Here is an 18,114-nt window from a genome sequence, read left to right as displayed (position 1 = left end):
TCTAGTGTTTTATGCCTTTACTTTCTTGTTTGTCGATTACTGCAAAGGAATGTGCAAACTGCGCTTGTAGATAAAGACTTTGTATGCTACGTTGCTTCGCCGTTCAAAAATAGTTCGCAATTAATTTATAACTTTTTGGGCGTGACGAAATAAAAACAATTTTACTTTTTAGTGAAAAACTTTTTTGTACGAATATTCGTCATTATTGGTATTATTTATTTGCAAATATTTTGACCTCAATTAGAAATCATCTGCAGGAACTCTTGGCTGTGTCTGGTCGACTGTTTTTCTGCTGGGCAATTTTTTTTTAATAAAAATTCCTTACAAAAAAGTTGGACGTTTTTCCATATGTATGCAGAATTTGTACACAGATACGAGACCTTGTGGTTTGTTGTTGTAGCAGCAGCTAGTAGTCTACCGTGGTTGAAAGTATACCCTTAGCTCAACACCGACGACAGAAATGTGTCTCCGCTCGAATACGCTTTATTCTCATTGACCCGCTAGGTGGTACTTTTTCTTGATTGGCGCGTTAACCGCTTAAGCGATTTTGTCCGAGTCGTTTCTTTCTCGTGCTAACCGGTGCCTGTTGGAAACACCAAATGAAGCCAAGTCCTTCTCCATCTGATCTTTCCAACGCAGAGGAGGCCTTTCTCTTCCTCTGCTACCTCCAGCTGGTACCACTTCGAATATTTTCAGAGCCGGAGCGTTTGTATGAATTCGGACAACATGATCCAGCCAACGTAGCCGCTGGATCTTTATTCACTGAGCTATGTCTATGTCGTCATAAAGCTCATACAGCTCTGAAACCTAGCCTGGTATCAAACGGCGCGGAGAGGTCCTTCCCAATTCTCACGGTGCAACGTCATCTTTCGTAGTTTTGTGGGGATAACAAATTGAGACATTGAGACATTGCGACATATAGGCAACTCCTATTCGTGCTTTCCAATGCAGGTTTATATCGATAAAAAGATGATGTGTGGCGATTCTTTTTTCATGGCTCTTTACCAAGACTTGGCGTATTGTGAATATCTGATCGATTGCCGATTTTCTATGTTTAAAACCACATTGATAACGTCAAATCAGTTGGTTGATGCGGGGTTCCAGCCCTTTACATAATACGCTTGCTAGAACCTTATACGAGATATTTCCTTATTTCGGAATCACCCTTCTTATGGATTGGGCAGAGCACAATTCAATTCCATTCCAATTCGCCATGCATGCTTTCAGCCGACCATATTGTGCATTGGAGCTGATGCACGTACTTTACCAGCTCCTCATTGCCATGTTTGAATAGCTCAGCCGGCAGTCCGTCGGTTTCTCACCTCACCATGGTGATCTGGTTATCAATAATATCTACGACTATTTGAGTGCCACAAAGAGAATACGAAGGCACAATTGCAAACCTCGGCTGGCAATGGAAAACCTCCGAGTGTATTTCTGCCACAACAAATCCACAAAAAGGGTGAAACCAACGGCCAAGAACCAACCACTACCTTAGAGTTCAATGATGAAAGATTACTAGGTTTGCTATTTAGCTATGGTGAAAAAGGAAATTGTGAGGGGAACTTCGGCTGCCACGTCACTTGGGGATTCGGCAGCCGAATTCTACACGATCATTTCACGATCATTCAGAAGCTCGTCCAATAAGTCGTTGCTCAAAGGGGAACGAAGTGTCATTGGTTGATTTTTTTCATATATCACCAACACAATCTCAGTTTTTTTGTAAATGCTGTCAAATTCGCTCAGAGTCGAATAGCGGTCTGTTAACGAAAAAATTTTGTTCACCATGCTTACAAATACAGGGTCCGGCATTCGAAGTGTAACCAACTTTAGACCGCTCGCACAGCTGATGCACGGTCATCAGCTGTCTGTTAATTGACTAAATGACTGTCCAGAGTGTTGTTACCAAGCGCGCGGAAGCATTTAGCCGAGAGTAAACGCGACAAAAGAAACTCAGTAATGGATTTCAAACGCAATAGTGTGATTGAATTATATTTGGCTGGAAAATCACAACCAGCTCGAGCACCTTAAAGTAAATAAAGTTTGTGTTTATCGCATCATTATTCGTTACAATGATACTGCTAGCATCGCTAAACGTCATGGAGGTGGTCAACAAAAGACTGCAACGTCACGTGAAATGGATCAAAAAGTGAAGAAGCGACTTGAGCGAAATCCCGGTCAAAGTGCCAATGAAATGTCGAAAGAACTGAAAATATCTGACCCTAGTATCCGTCGCATATTGAAAAATTATCTCAAAGTCAAGCCTTACAAGATCCAAAAGGTGCATGATCTCAGATCAAAGCAGCAACAAGTCAGATTTGACAGAGCGAAGGAGTTGCTTTGCTTGACCGAAAGCGGTTAATTTCCAAATATTGTGTTTTCTGACGAGAACATTTTTGAAATTGAGCAATTCGTAAACTCCCAAAACAGTAGGGTTTATTTGACTGACCATTCATACGAGAATTTGAGTCATCGATTGGCCACCAGGAGGTAGCACCAGTAACCGCAGATGGACGCTCTCCAATTGTTTTCATCGAGCCTGGCGTCAAAGTAAATTCTAAATATAATATTATCGGGAAAGTATTCTGGAGGTTGCTTTGAAGCCGTGGGCAGAAAAAAATTGTGGTGGCAGACGATGGACGTTTCAACAGGACTCGGCACTGTCTCGCAAAGCGAACCAGATGCGCATCTCATGGATTATTTTCTTTGGGCCATTTTGAAGAGCAAGGTCCGAACTAAAAGATTCACCTGTCTCAAGGCGCAGAAAAAATCCATTGTCCGCGAGTGGGCCAAAATACCTGCAAGTCACATTCGGGCAGCTTGCGATTCGTTTCTGGAGCGTCTTAAGGCCATAGTCAAGGCAAAAGGGGGCCATATCGAGCAAAAGTAAATTGATTCTTAATTTTGTATTATTTTCACACATTTTTTACTTTGAATTGAATAAAAGTAATTTTCCAAATTAAATTTATGGCCTTTTTAATTGATTACACTTCGAGTGCCGGACACTGTAGTAGGCTACCTTGGCTAGTGGGCTATGACATTGTTTTGTGTTTGTACAATACCTCTCCAATTGTGAAAAGTTATGATTGCTGAGATTGTTTTAAAAAGCGATTTTTAAATTAATTTTCAGTTGTATGAATATTTTTATGTCAGTAAAGAAACTCATTTCTCGATTAAATCACTATTCCCCCGATCTCAGCGTAAACCTGGCGGTAGCGTACTCTGTTTCTTCTGCAGCGTGACATTTCTCATCTTAACAGTTATTTTATGGCCTCGCTAAAATCCACCTGCTTTTTTATCTGTAGGGGACAAATGTTTCAAAAATTTATAAGACACTCCAAAGCTTCACAGTTGATAACTTATCAAAGTCGTCAAGTGGTGCAAGTGTTAAATAATACAAAATGTAAACAGCTGTTTATTTGCGATCGCGCAGTGAGCACCGTTAACTAAATTATCTATTTGTTTGTTTATATTTTTTTGCAGATTTATGTGCTAACAGCGCTTTTGTTGCCCTTTCGCGTAGTCGGCTGCGTTCTCTCCCTGCTATCCGCGTGGATGTTTGCCTGCATCGGCCTGTACGGTCTGTCCATTGATGATCTTATGGCAAAACCAATAAGCGGCTGGCGAAAGTAAGTTGTGTAGAAAAGCTTCTGTTTTTTTCTTGTTTGTTTTTAATTATTAACTCTCCTCTATTGCTTAGACAATTTCAGCGCGTCACGTCTGGTGCTATGCGTTTGCTATTCGCGTCTGGCACCTTTTACAACGTCAAGCTGACTGGCCAGCGTGCGTCACCTAAACAAGCGCCTATTATGGTGGTAGCCCCACACTCGTCGTATGTCGATTCGATTATTGTTGTAGCGACTGGACCGCCGTCGATTGTGGCAAAGCGCGAAACAGCCGATATACCTCTCCTGGGCAGTAAGTATTGATTTTGTGGAAATATTTATTTGAAAACGAATTTATTGTAAGCGAATTTATTCTCTTTTTTCCCTCTCTTTTTTCCCTCTCTTTTTTCCCTCTCTTTTTTCTCTAAAAGAAATCATTAACTTTGCCCAACCCATTTATGTACAACGCGAGGATCCGAATTCGCGTCAGAATACGATAAGGCAGATTGTGCAGCGCGCACACTCGGAAGATGAATGGCCACAGGTGGTAATTTTTGCCGAGGGCACTTGCACCAATCGCAAGGCATTGATTAAATTCAAGCCTGGTGCTTTCTACCCAGGGGTGCCAGTGCAGCCGGTGCTGTTGAAGTACCCTAACAAATATGATACATTCACATGGACGTGGGATGGTCCGGGCGTGTAAGTAATCCAGTGACTTTTATGAGTTAATTATTTAATATATCCTTATTTTATTGATTTGGGCGCACCAACTCAATAGAGTATTATAGCTTTTTACAATGAATGGCTGTTTAGCGGCCTAACGGAATGGAAATAGATACTAGGTTGTTCAATAAGTTTGCGGTTTGATAAGAGAGGTCGTTGCTACTAGCATAATTTTGTTTTGTTATATTGGCACACTTTTCATACGAATGTATGCGAAGTTTCATTTCAATGAAAGTGATGGAATTTTTATTTTTGGAAGGTTTAAAAGCAAAGGAAATTTATGAACGAATGTTGAAAGTGTATAAGGACTTTTCGCTTTTCGCCATCAATTAATACAGTAGAAAGATGGGTTGCTCAATTTAAACGTGATCGTACAAGCCTTAAAGACGATTCACGCCAAGGACGTCCAAAAACAGCTATAAATTGGAAAATCGTCGTGACTGAAAAATAATTAGTAGAAACCCTAGGCATCTCATTGGACAGTGTAGGCAATATTTGGACTGAAGTATTGGGTTTCAGAAAGCTGTGTACACAATGGACCCCGCATTCACTAACAATGGAACAAAAACACATTGGAATGTCACTTTGTCAGCAACATCTAGAACGTTTCCGAAAGAATAAAGTGGGTTTTGTGCGTCAAATCACCACTATGGATGATACTTGTGTCTATCACAAAGTTCTTAAATAAAAACAAGAGGTTACATAGGCTGGTGTGAACATGGTTCTTCGGCTCCAAAAGAGTTCGTGTCCAGAAATCGATAAAAAAGTGTTGTTTTGGGATGCGAAAGGAATTTTGTTTGTGGATAACTTGCAAACTGGTAAAACAATAAACTCTGAAAATTCTTGTAACCTTTTGAACCAGACAAAGGAAAAAATTTGTGAAAAAGACCCAGTTTGCAAAAGAAAAAAAAAATATTTTTCATCGGAACAATGAAGCGTGTCACAGAGCATTTTGACTATGGCTAAAATCCATAAATTAAAGTTCGTATTGTTGGTGTATCCATCAGATTTGGTTCCTGGCGATTTCCATCTGTTTCCAAACTTAAAAAAATTCACGCTTGGAAAGCGTTTTTCATCAAATGATGAGGCCATAATAGCTGTATTTGCGGTCCTTCCAGATTCCCACTCCAGGTATGGAATTCATTAATTCGAATCTCGTTGGAACAAGTGTTTTGATGTTAAGGGTGACTATACTGAATAATAATGAAATATTTCAAACCATAAAGTTGTGATTTTCTTATCGAACCGCAAAACTTATTGAACAGCCTTTTTTTTAGGTAAATGCTTGTATTCCTCAACGACATAATAAAACTCGCCCACACTTGGTATACTTATTGCCCTTCACCCCATTTGTTCTTCTTCTTAATTGGCGCGATAACTGCTTACGCGATTTTGGTTGAGTTTAACAAAGCACGTCAGCCGTTCTGGCTGGTACCGCATCGAATACTTTTAGACCCGGAGCTTTTGTATCGATTCGGACGACATGACTCAGCCAACGTGGTCGCTTTGTCGTTATTCGCCGCGCTATGCCTATGTCGCCGTAAAGCTCATACAGCTCATCGTTCCATCGCCTGCGATATTCGCCGTTGCCAACGTGCAAAGGTCCAAAAATCTTACGCAGAATCTTTCTCTCGAACACTCCAAGCGTCGCTTCATCAGATGTTGTCATCGTCCACGTTTCTGCGCCATACGATAGGACGGGCATGATGAGAGCCATGTAGAGTGTCAATTTTGTTCGTCGAGAGGGGACTTTACTGCTCAGTTGCCTACTTAGTCCAAAATAGCACTTGTTGCCAAGGGAGCTTCTACGTTGGATTTCCAGACTGACACTGTAATCGGTGGTAATTCACCTTCACTCCATTTATATTCGACTTAAATGTTAACGAGATGGAATAAAGACTACGCTCACTTTTTATGTGCTTTTTGTTACTGTTGACCTGATATAAATCCGGTTCGTTCCTGTAACGTAGAATCGACTGTCGTGGGAATTAAATTCCCGTCGGTCCGTCTGATGTAAAAAGCTATAACTCTCATTGTCCATGTGTTTGTTTGATTCCAAAAATTAACAGGCAATTAAAATATCTAAGGTTCGGTATTTACTGCTCTGTTATTATTTTAGATATTTTTACATAATTGATTTTTTACTTTAATAAATAACTCTATAAATTCTTTTTTTATATTTTACTTAGTCTCAAGTTGTTGTGGTTTACAATGGCACAATTCTACAACCGTTGCGAAATTGAATTTTTGCCTGTCTACACGCCATCGGAAGAAGAAAAAGTTGACGCGAATTTATATGCGCAAAATGTGCGCGAAGTTATGGCCAAGTAAGTGCTCAAGATAACAGTATTTTTCAAGCGTATTCGCAATATAAAATTATTTAACTGTTTTATAAAAATATTTAATATTTCATTGTAAAGGGTCTTTCAAAAGTAACGAAAGTAGTGAATAGTTCCTAGACTGTACCTTTTTTTATGTCAAAATTGAAATTTTTCAAGTGGACAGATGTAAAATTTTACACGATAAAACAACGCGTTAATTTTGATGAAACTTATTAGGGAAATGATCGATCTTTAAGAACAGCATATCGTAAAATTCGTGATTTTTCTGATGGAAATAATCGTCTGAATCAGTCGAAAATTCAAAGGTTGCTGAAAAAATTTCAAGAAACTGGCTCTGTCGAGAATAGAAAAAGGACTGGCAGACTATAAATATTGCTACTCTAGCGCAAAGGGCTGCTGAGCAATTTTAAAAATCGATATCTCGACGTTCTCAACAATTAGGCATTCATGAATGAATGTTTGGCGGATTTTATCGCTGGCCGTGCTCATGGTGGACATTTAAGGGGTCTCGGTGGTCTAGAGCGCGAAAATTTTTGGTATTTTTAGGAATACAATAAAAAATATGAAAAACGATATTTAAATTTGTTAGGCTTTTTATTTAACTTCTTTTACATACAAAAATGGAAAAAATATATATTTTTTTAATTTTAATAATTTAAAAAATGACGCTGAAATTTACCCTTCCGAAAAATTGGACCTGGAGGGTGTTGTCCGTTTTGGCTCTTCTATTTATCTGAAACACAAAAACCAAAAAAAAAATATTAATCAATATGACCGTGGCTATGTCCCGTACTAGAATAAAAAAAAAAATTTGTTTTGATAAAATTTGACAGTATATTTTTAAAAGCCTATAATTTCGAAATCAAAAAATCAATTTTTGGAAATTCTAGACCACCGGGACCTCTTAAATGATGCCATTTATTACATATATTTGCTAAGAGCCGTATTTTGAATATTTTTGAAAATAGTGAAACATGAAAGAATATAAATTTTTACATATTTTATTTTAAACCAACATCTAGGCGCGTTTTTTGAAAGACCCTTTATAACCTTATAAGTTAAAGTTTTAAACTTTGTACACAATTCTCAAAAATTTAACAAAATTTCCAAAAAATTATCAACATTTTTAACCTTTCTTCGTCTGGAAGAAAACTTTCACCATCGTAAGCAAAAACAAAACCATAAAAAATTACCAAAAATCAATGCCATTTTTAGCGTATTCAAACTTTCACTTTATTTTACTAAAAATGAATGGGTTATAAAACTACATACCCATTTTTTTTTAATTAAAAAGTTTAAAATCTTGATAATAATTATAATAATTAGGTTAGGTTAGGTTAGATTATATCAGATTAAATTCGATTCGATTCAATTCAATTCGATTAGATTAGATTAGATTAAATTAGATTAGGTTAGATCAGATTAGATTAGATTAGGTTAGGTAAGGTTATGTTAGCCAGGTTGGCACCCGCTCGCCCTAAGGCCTATTGGGATACCTGCATTTGTTTTCTATCCCGTAACTAAGTTGCATCAAGTACTTTAGGATCATTTTAGGAAGTTAACTAGTCCCTCCATTGAGAAGTTTTGCAAATCTCCCAGGTCTTCAAAGAAATAATCGCCAAGATATTTGGCACGGCTTCTTTGAAGTGCAGGACATTCACAAAGAGAAGGTGTTGTTGCGACTCAATTTTTTCTTCATCTCCACCACTGCTGCAGAAGTCATTGCGACCAGTGTGCGCAGTGACCCCTTCATAACACCTGTGAGGACGTTGGTAGTTGAATCCAAGCAGAAATTTTGTCTTTTTAAGATTCCTCCATTTGTGGTGCAACATCAAGACGCACACCACAAATAGGAGGAGGAGCTCGGTCCAACATCTAACTGAAGTGTACGCGCCAATTATTATTATTTTTTTTAAGATTCAGTTTTGCCCAGAGCGCTTTTTAGACTCTGCAGTTAGTAGTCAGAGACCACCTTCTATTGGTTTCCGCGATTACGTCAAGTCAGTCGCAGTGTACAGTTCGTTTAGAGAAATGCTTATGCCTTCTATCACTCGCTGAAGGTTAAGCTCAGAGCTTTTCCTTGCACAATCATCCGCTCTTTCATTGCCCTCTACTCCAGAGGCGGGAACTCAACAAAGTGTGGTGTTGTGTTGTTGGATAGGCGAGAGCGACCCCCTGCATTCTTTAAAACATCTTGAATTGATGCGCGTTGAGGCCAGTGCCTTGATTGCTGCTTGACTATCAAAAAAGTTTGCCGGAGGTTAGATCTGCAGTCTTATCGTTTTTGCTGCTTTGCCTATAGCGTAGATCTCAGCTTGGAAGACGCTACACCCTGCTGGGAGTCTAAAGAAGCAATTTAAGATAATTACTCCGAGTACATAATTAATTTTATGTGAATTTTGTACAAAGTTTGAATCTTTAATTTATAAGGATTTTGTTATACAGTGAACTATAAGGATTTTGTTATACACTGAGGCCAGTGCCTTGATTGCTGCTTGACTATCAAAAAAGTTTGCCGGAGGTTAGATCTGCAGTCTTATCGTTTTTGCTGCTTTGCCTATAGCGTAGATCTCAGCTTGGAAGACGCTACACCCTGCTGGGAGTCTAAAGAAGCAATTTAAGATAATTACTCCGAGTACATAATTAATTTTATGTGAATTTTGTACAAAGTTTGAATCTTTAATTTATAAGGATTTTGTTATACAGTGAACTATACAAATTGCAAAAAAAAAATTAAAAAAATATTAAAAAAAATATTAAAAAGAATATTAAAAAAAATTTAAAAAGAATATTAAAAAAAAATTTAAAAAAATAAAAAAAAATATTTAAAAAAAAATTAAAAAATAAAATAAAAAAATAAAATAAAAAAATAAAATAAAAAAATAAAATAAAAAAATCAAATAAAACAAAAAAAAAACAAATAAAAAAAAAAAACAAAATTAAAATAAAAAAAGGTAAAAGAAAAAAATTAAAAAAAGTAAAAAAAACCAAAAAAAAAATTTAAAAAAAAAATTAAAAAAAAAAAATTAAAATTAAAAGAAAAAAATTACAAAAAAAAAAAATTAAAAAATTTTTTTTTTTTTAAATTTGCCTAAAAAATTTTGCGAATATTGTAAAAATATTAAGTGACTTATTTATGTGAGCACAAGTGTACTCGTATATGCATAAATTACATCTTGGATATTTTTCTTTATTTCCCATAGAGCGCTTGGTGTGCCAACATCAGAATATTCATATGAAGATGTGATTACAATGAGTCGTGCCAAAGATATGCGCGTACCCTTCCCCGGTGATATCATCGAAATCGAGAGGGTGCTTTACGGTTTGAGGTGAGTGAGTGCAGACAACCGAGCTAAACTCAACGGGATGCTTGCTTTGTTTTCGGCTCTTTTGGTTTTTGCTCCTTGCTTTGCACTAACGGTTTATCTGTATAATTTACCTTATAATTTGCAGATTTACTTTATCAGTTTTCAACTTATTTGAAGATGTTCCATTATTTATTTATCCTTTATCCCTATTTCCTTTTTACAGCTTCCTACCGGACTCCACACGTGACCAAGAGTTAGTCGCTGATTTCCTTAGCTTAAACAATACTGACCACTTAGACATATTCACCTTTGCTGAATTGCTGCAAATCGATGTAAAAAATACGTATCTACACCAGCTTTTTGCACTTTTAGATCACGTAAGAGGGTTAGGGGGACAATTATTGTATGCATTTTATCTAATCCATCTTTCATTTTGCAGCACCACAACTACACGATTAACTTGAAGAGTTTTCTCTTATGCTCACAATTTTGTAAATTGAAAAATGAAGAAATCATCGTATTTCTGCGTGCTATAACAAATGTAAGTTAAATGGTTTCTTATTTCTATTTATCTCATTTATGAATACAGTTTGAAATTATAAATAGTGTAAAATGGAAAAGTAATGTGACTACGAGCGAATGTTTTTGAATGTCGTCCTAAATGCTTTCATATCATTTTTGCCTGTGGGACGCATTAGTAAAAGTATTAGTAAGAGTGTTGCTATTTATATTTGGACACTTCTGGTGCTTTCAGCGTCCAAAATCAATTGTTATGCCAGAAAATATCGGTGCTGTGGGCGGAATACAGTCTGTTTCAGAAAAAAGGAACCGCGATTATTCATGAAATATGATATAAAAGATATATGTACATATATTTAAAATTTGTTTACATGAAAGTATGTACAAAACTACGAGTCGCAATTACTCAATAAGCCGTGTAGTCTTCATTGTTGTCGAGTATAGTCTGGTATCTTCTTCATGCTTTGAACCAGGTTTTCTGCGTAGCTCGTCAACAAACAGGACTAGATTTTGCGAACTTGACGCACGAGTTGCTTTAAATCATGAACTGGCCTTCCGGCAAGATGCGTTTTCATAGTTCCCGACACATTTTCTATGCGGTTGGTGTCTGGGGACTGGGAAGGCCAGTCCAATAGTGTGACGCCATTTTCTTGTTTTGTTGTTTCTCAATGTTTTTTTTTTTCTGAGAGCAGTGGTTTTGATGATGTGGGACGGTAGGATATGTTCGCCTCCTTCGATGGTCGTCGTCGATTGATGCTGTTGATACTCACATCTATTCCTTTTTTAGCAAGAATTGTGCGGGCTTGACGTAGTCACAAAGAAGGGTCCCGCTTAAAAAGTTGGACGATCACTTTATCCTGCTTTTTTGTCGTCACTCGCTTCAAGCCGCGCTCGGAAAAGTCATCAACATTTTTGTACACCTTATACCGCTGATTCCATATCACAACAATCTTTAATTACCTTTGCAGCCGCGGCATAAAAATACCGCCTCGAAACGTTTCGCGTACTTCTCAGTCATTTTTGTTTGGTTGCGTTTACGGGAAAGTTTCGAACAACACTAACCTGAGTTAGCACTGGCGTTTTGAGGTATTTTGGAACATTCTTGTATAATCGCTTATTTCAGCGTATCCATAGTGGCATATTTTTTAGTCCTCACCTTGCTCTCCAAAATGGACCAGATGGAATAGTCCATCGGATTTGCGTCTGGCGAATTTAAAAGCCATTGTGTGGACGAAATGAAGTGTGGAACATGATTTTTTAACAATTCTTGGTTCACACGAGCTTTTTGAGACGGTGCCGAGTCGTGTTGGAACGTCCATGGTCTACGACCGAAATGTTTGCGTGTCCACGTCTCTAAAGCAGCTTCTAAAACATTTTCCCGCTAATAAGTCGCATTCACTTTAACACCAGGCTCGATAAAGACGGAGAGCGTCCATCAGCGGTCACTGCGGCCCAAAGCATTACTTGCGATGGGAAATTGCTTCGAGTGGCCAGTTTTCGTATTAGCGTTCGGTCAAGTAAACACGATCGTTTTGAGTGTTTATGAACCGCTCAATTGGGAAATTATTTGATCAGAAAACACAATGTTGGGAAATTCGGCACGTTCGTGCAAGCGCAACAACTCCTTTGCTCTTTCGCACCGAACTTTGTTTTTGCTGGGGTGAAAGATCGTGTGCTTTTTGGAACTTGTAAGCCTTGACCTTGAGCTCATTTTTCAATATGCGTCGAATGCTGTCTTGCAATATTTTCAGTTCCTTGGCAATTTTTCTTCCACTTCGACATGGGTTTCGTTCAAGTCGAGCCTTCAGCTTTCCGAACCATTTCTGGCGTTCTTGCGGTTTTTTTTGGTCCACCTCCATAGCATTTTGTAATGCTACCAGTATCATTGTAACGTTTTATAGTGCGATACACAAACATTTTATTCACTTTGAGGTGATTGAGCTCTCGAACAATGGCTGGTTCCAACCAAATACAATATAACGCAATCACACTATTACGTTTGAATTCCATCACAAAAAAAAAAAATTCGACAAAACTGAGACGCAAATGCTTTTGATGGCTTATAAAAAATATATTGAACTGTCATTAAAACAATTTTGACCTTGATGTCATGAGCTGTTTTACAGATACAAGCACTGTGAAGTTGGTAACACTTCATATCGTTCACCCTCTAATGGGCGCTTACACGGTCGAGGTCCTCTTGAAGTTCCACAAATAAAAGGACCTACAGTTTTAAGCCGACTCTGAACGGTAAATGGTTTTTATTAGGAGCTTTTTTTCCATGGAAGAAATACACTCGGAGATTTGCCATTGCCTGCTGAGAAAAAACTATTAGAAAGCTTAGCTGGAGGTTTTAATTTTGTGCAAATGGTCTGCTTTGTCAGGCTGTGGTAGAAACACTTCAATTCGTTTATATATTGTCGTTTATCATGAGCGTTGCTTTAGGGTGAGGTGCGTAATATTGGCATATCATCATCATCAGTTAACGCCACAACTCCATGTAGGCTTTGGCTTGTTCCACTATTCTCTTCCCGGCTTCTCTCTTCCTTTCTAGAAAGAACCATGCATTTGGTCTTCTGCTGGTTCACAGCTAAACCAACTCTTTTAGCTGCCATTTCGACGTTAAGAGGAAACTCTCACAGATACATTTACGTATTAAACATCTCTCCACAATTTACCCCTCTCCCCGCGGAACTGTCAAAAAGGTATTATCTCACAGGGCTCGTTAGCTCAAAGGCTCCTACCTGTAGTTATTGTTGAAGCCTACGAAACTCCGCGCGTCTTAAATCATTATGAATATGTGCTACATGCTCGCATATTCCCTTCCAGCTCTCAGCTGATTTCAGCATAAAATCTACAATATTTTCCTGTTTAAGATTTTAAAGGTTTCGGGAGCATAGGGTGGACATTGGAACAGTACGTGATCAACATCTTCTCCCTCTCTGTGCATATTGGACAGTTTCGAGCTTTTTTCTAAACACCGCGCGCCCTGAAAGGAATTAAGTTAGGTGATAGTTTTTTTCCCAATGGTTCTTTTCTAACTACTTCGCAAGGATGGGTATACACTCATACACCCATCTATCTTTAGGTTATCTCTTATACTGGTCTTGCCATAGTGCGATTGAACGACGCCTTTCTTCTATGGCAATTTCAAAGGATCAATTTGACGACCTTACATGGTATTCTTTTGCTATGGCTAGGACCACCCTTGTTTTGGCAATTATTCTAAAACCGTCTATGGGCAAGAATTATTTATAGAAATCTATCGGGCACTCAGCTATCTAGGGAATGTGATTTGATGTACTGGACTACATAGTCTGGGAATGAATCACTGGTCGACGTTTGGTCGATGACTCTGTTGACGGCCTGGAATATTAAGCTCTGGAGGTGGAATACTTATTTCGTGCACTAAAACAACCTTATTACTTTTAAACCTATACCACTAAACTTGGCCACTTTGCCTCTAATCGTTCGTCTCTTACTTACTTAATTGGCCGTAACGACCCGCTACCGAGTTACAGCCTGTCAAATAATGTCTCGCCAGGTGTCTGTATTATCCGCACGTCTTTTCCAGTTTCGTAAGCCAAGAGAAGCCACGTCATTTTCATTTTGATTCTCCTACCGGACACGAGGACGTTCTCTTCATCGTCGACCGCCAATTATTGTCTCAAACAGCTTCTTCGCCGGAGCAGTTCCCTCCATACGACATGACCCAGCCACAGCCTTAGTCGCTGCAGGGTGACTCGTTTGTCTATATAAATATCTCCATGAAGCTCATACAGCTGGTGGTTCATTCGAATGCGGTAACCGTCATATACGCGAGGAGGTCCAAAAATCTTGTGAAGTACTTTGCTCTCGAAAACTCCAAAACTGGTTGTTTCACTGCCAAGGCTTCAGCTTCATAAAGAAGTACCGGAATGATGAGCGTTTTGTAGGTTGTTGTTTTCATTCATCGAGAGAGGACTTTACTACTCAATTACTTTAGCCCAAAGTAGCACCTGTTGGCAAGAGTTAGGTTAGGTTAGGTGGGAAGTTAAGGAATGGGCACACTTGGACGAAGAAAACGAATTCATTCTTTGTGATACCATTGTGAAGGAAGTAAAGTGGAGGAAGACCGATGGGACGAAAGGAGAGGGCGAAGAGAGGTAGGGGTAGGGTGGTTAGGAGGATGCGTTTAGTTTGTGTGGATTTTTAACGATGACTATAGCGGTTGCGTCAATTGCTTTATGCTGCTGATGAAGTTCATTCGATTTTTAATGCCAAGGCCTACTGTCAGCAGGCGTAGCAAAGAAGTAAGCGCCAAGATGCCTAAATCTTAGCTCCGCGAAAGCATAGTTACACTTCGCTTGATTTCAAGGCTGACAGCATTGTTGCTGGTACCAAGATATGTATATGAAGTTCTTTACCACATCGAATTTATAGTTGTTAATTTCGATCTGTGCTTCAAGACGGCGCAACTGACTCCCTGCAGGACACCAGCATAAACTTGGTTTTGCCCTCGTTTACCGCCAGACCCAATCGTGCGGCCGCCTTTTCAATAGCCCTAAAAGCGGCGGCGATACCCCGCTTGGTATGACCGATGATGTCTCACAGACTACAAATTAAAAACAAGCATATTTTTATGTCTCATTTTAATTATTTCAAACAAGAATTATTATATTATTTTTATTTAACTATTTATGAAAGTTCTGCCTGTGTGTGTGACTCGAATTTGTCCAATTCGCAAAACTACAGACGTGCGTAGTCTATTAGATGATTAGATGATTCAGGGCTAATAGGGCGCATAGTAGTTTAGTGCTTTTTTTATAGATTTTTACACCCAATAAATAATACAATTTTTTTGCTCTTCATCCTCCAGCTGTATGCCGAGTCGTCGCAACGTATTACCCGCCAAAGTTTCGCTCGCATCCTGAGGCACACGGGAAAAATGACGCCGGAAAAGTGTGATGCATTGTTTTTCGCAATCGATAACACGAATAAAGGCTGCATTGCGTTTGGTAAGTTTACACTTCCGCTTGCTAATGAAGTTATATTTAATGCTTTGTCTGCTATTTCTCATTTCCATATAAAGGTGACTTCGAGCACTACACCAAGGATCATCCACAGTACAAATTTCTGTATAAGAAACAGGAACACCTACGAAGAACGCAAGCGGGTGGCAACGTTAAGAAAACCAATTAAAAAGTGGACAAAACACGATGAAGAAAAATTAAGCGCTTGTATGCAATTTGTGGGTGTATGTGTGCGCGTGTGTGTGTGTGTGTGCCAGCTGTCGTGGTGTATGCGGCATTGAGATGCAACTTGAAATTGATAATGGATTTTGGTATTAGCAAAATACGACAACGCATGCATAGGTAAAACAACAGTTATATTCATTTAATTTCGATTGTTTAAAAACTTTATGAAAACAACAACAGCAAAGTGACAAAGTAAAAAGTAAAGCATTTCTAATAATTGTAAAATTATAACTTCAACAAAAAATAAGACGTAGAAAATGCAAATTCAATATTTATAACAAATTTATTTGTTTTCATTAGTTTAAATTTGACGCTTGGCATGAGATAATTGATAAGAATAAAATGTTGTTTTAAATTCTCAACGCAAATGTTGCGCTAATTTACGAAAATCGAAAATCGAGGTTATGAAGTGAAGCAAAAGCGTTAGAGATGGGGATTAATCAGAGTTGGGGTAATGCATTAAGGGGTTACATGGGTTTCGTTGGTTCAAAAAATCGATTTATTTTTTTTTTTTTTGCTTATTAATTTTTACAATATCTCAGGAATATTATCCTAAATTTTCAAGTCGATCCGAATAATAAATTCGGAGATACAGCCTTTGGAATGTGTGCGCTCCAAGCCACTTTTATTGTTACTCAAAACTTTAAACGCGTTTTTCTCGGAACCGTGTTTTCAAATTTGGTCTCGAAAACTACTCAACCGATCTTGATGAAATTTTACACAGGTGTTCGAAATACAATTTACTCGTGCTTGAATGAAGGATTTTGTTTTTTTTTTTTTCAATTACAAATATTTAAAAAAAACAAAATGTCAAGCAAATTTGACCGAAATTTCAATTTTTTTGGAAAAATGTCTGCCAAAATTCCAATTTTTACTTTTTTTTCTTTCCTTCGTTCAAGCACGAGTTTATGGTCTTAACTAAAACACTTATTTTTGTTTTTTCATCTTTGATGAGCCTGTCAGGAGTTATGCAACACCTTTTTTTTCGAGGGGTCACCGGAAATGACGTCACAATGGAGGAGTTTTAATTTTTTGTTTTTGAAAATTTCAGAAATTATTCTTTAAATATGTATCTATAAGACAGAAAAAAGTTTGAATTAAATAAATAATTTTTTACATAGAAAAAAAAATATTGAAAATAGGTCTTTTTTTGCCCGACGAAACCCATGTAAACCCTTAAATAAGCAGTGCAATAAGCGGATAGTTAAAACACTGAAAAACTGCAGATTTAGTGATCATGACGCCCTTATTTAAAAAAAAATTAGCCCAACTCTGTATCACTATCACCAGCTACGCCACCTAAAAGTAACAGTAACAATGTCAGCCTTCCTCAATGTGCTCAATGTGCGATTCAGTAGATTATTGCATACCCTCATTTAATGGCATTGGATTGGAAAGAAAAAAAATACAAACTACTTTTGCTCGTTTTTTTCAAATACTGTGGCATTCAGCATTGATGGCAAAAAGTAATGCAAGTTTAAGAAAAATAAATAAAACTAAAACGATATTTATTCCTTTACTAAGTATATTTAATGTCAATTTTATTAATAATTAAAATATACTTACGATGTGTGCTAAGTTTTAGAAATGTAGGCGTAATTTGTAGTTGGCCAAATTTATTATGTAATAAGGTATACTATATTTATGTACATATGTATGTGTGTAGGCACACGACAACAGATTATTGTTTTTATTATTTACTAGGAATACTAGAAAAAAAAAACCATTAAGTATACATTCAAGCACTACATTCAAGCACTTAACTTTAATATAATATAAATATTCAGTGACCGTCAAAAGTCTACATACATCCCTCATTTCCACTGGATTGAAATTTCAAAAACATTACTGAAAAATGTGTTTACACAGTTTTATTTGAAAGCTTTTTCTAATCATTATAAACTTAAAAAAATCCCTACATTAACATAAAATAGCAAAGCTATGGCAAAAAAACCTAAAACCAACGTTGACAAAAGTCAAATAGAAAGGTTGGCCAAAAAGTCTTGCGGTATTTTTATTGAATTTTCAATTGTTCATAAAATTGGTTATAATAATGCGATTTAAGTCAAATATGCGCCGTTTTGTTCGATGACGAGTTCCCAACGAGATGCCAACTTCATAATGCCCCTCTTATAGAAGCTCGTTTCCCTATTGTCAAAAAACTCGGAGAGCCAATTTTCACAGGACTCTCTTGTGGACAACTTCCGACTACCAAGCTCGTTCGCCATGGACAGAAATAGGTGGTAATCACTTGGTGCGAGATCCAGACTATACGGTGAATACAAAAGAACCTCCCATCCGAGCTCCCGGAGCTTCTGGCGCGTCACCATAGATGGCCTCTGTTGATCAAAGTTGGCCTCTTCTGCATGAGTGCTGCATT

The 18,114-nt window shown here is 37.7% G+C and overlaps 1 protein-coding gene across 2 annotated transcripts in view; it reads left to right on the top strand.

Moving 5' to 3' along the window:
• The window catches only part of LOC129237965 (lysophosphatidylcholine acyltransferase), a 41,993-nt gene extending 25,977 nt beyond the window's left edge, over positions 1–16,016 (top strand). For both annotated transcript variants that reach the window (XM_054872967.1, XM_054872966.1), the window contains exons 3-11: positions 3,484–3,629; positions 3,701–3,918; positions 4,037–4,304; positions 6,518–6,655; positions 9,874–9,999; positions 10,202–10,355; positions 10,418–10,519; positions 15,356–15,494; positions 15,569–16,016. In XM_054872967.1, coding sequence (XP_054728942.1) covers positions 3,484–3,629; positions 3,701–3,918; positions 4,037–4,304; positions 6,518–6,655; positions 9,874–9,999; positions 10,202–10,355; positions 10,418–10,519; positions 15,356–15,494; positions 15,569–15,678 — 1,401 coding nt within the window. In that variant the 3' untranslated portion in view covers positions 15,679–16,016. The remainder of the gene's footprint in view (positions 1–3,483; positions 3,630–3,700; positions 3,919–4,036; positions 4,305–6,517; positions 6,656–9,873; positions 10,000–10,201; positions 10,356–10,417; positions 10,520–15,355; positions 15,495–15,568) is intronic.
• The last annotated feature ends 2,098 nt before the right edge of the window (positions 16,017–18,114 follow it).

Source organism: Anastrepha obliqua, chromosome 2 (genome assembly GCF_027943255.1).
Source record: "Anastrepha obliqua isolate idAnaObli1 chromosome 2, idAnaObli1_1.0, whole genome shotgun sequence".
In the NCBI taxonomy this organism is placed as follows: domain Eukaryota; kingdom Metazoa; phylum Arthropoda; class Insecta; order Diptera; family Tephritidae; genus Anastrepha; species Anastrepha obliqua.
This window is presented reverse-complemented; position numbering and strand designations above follow the sequence as displayed.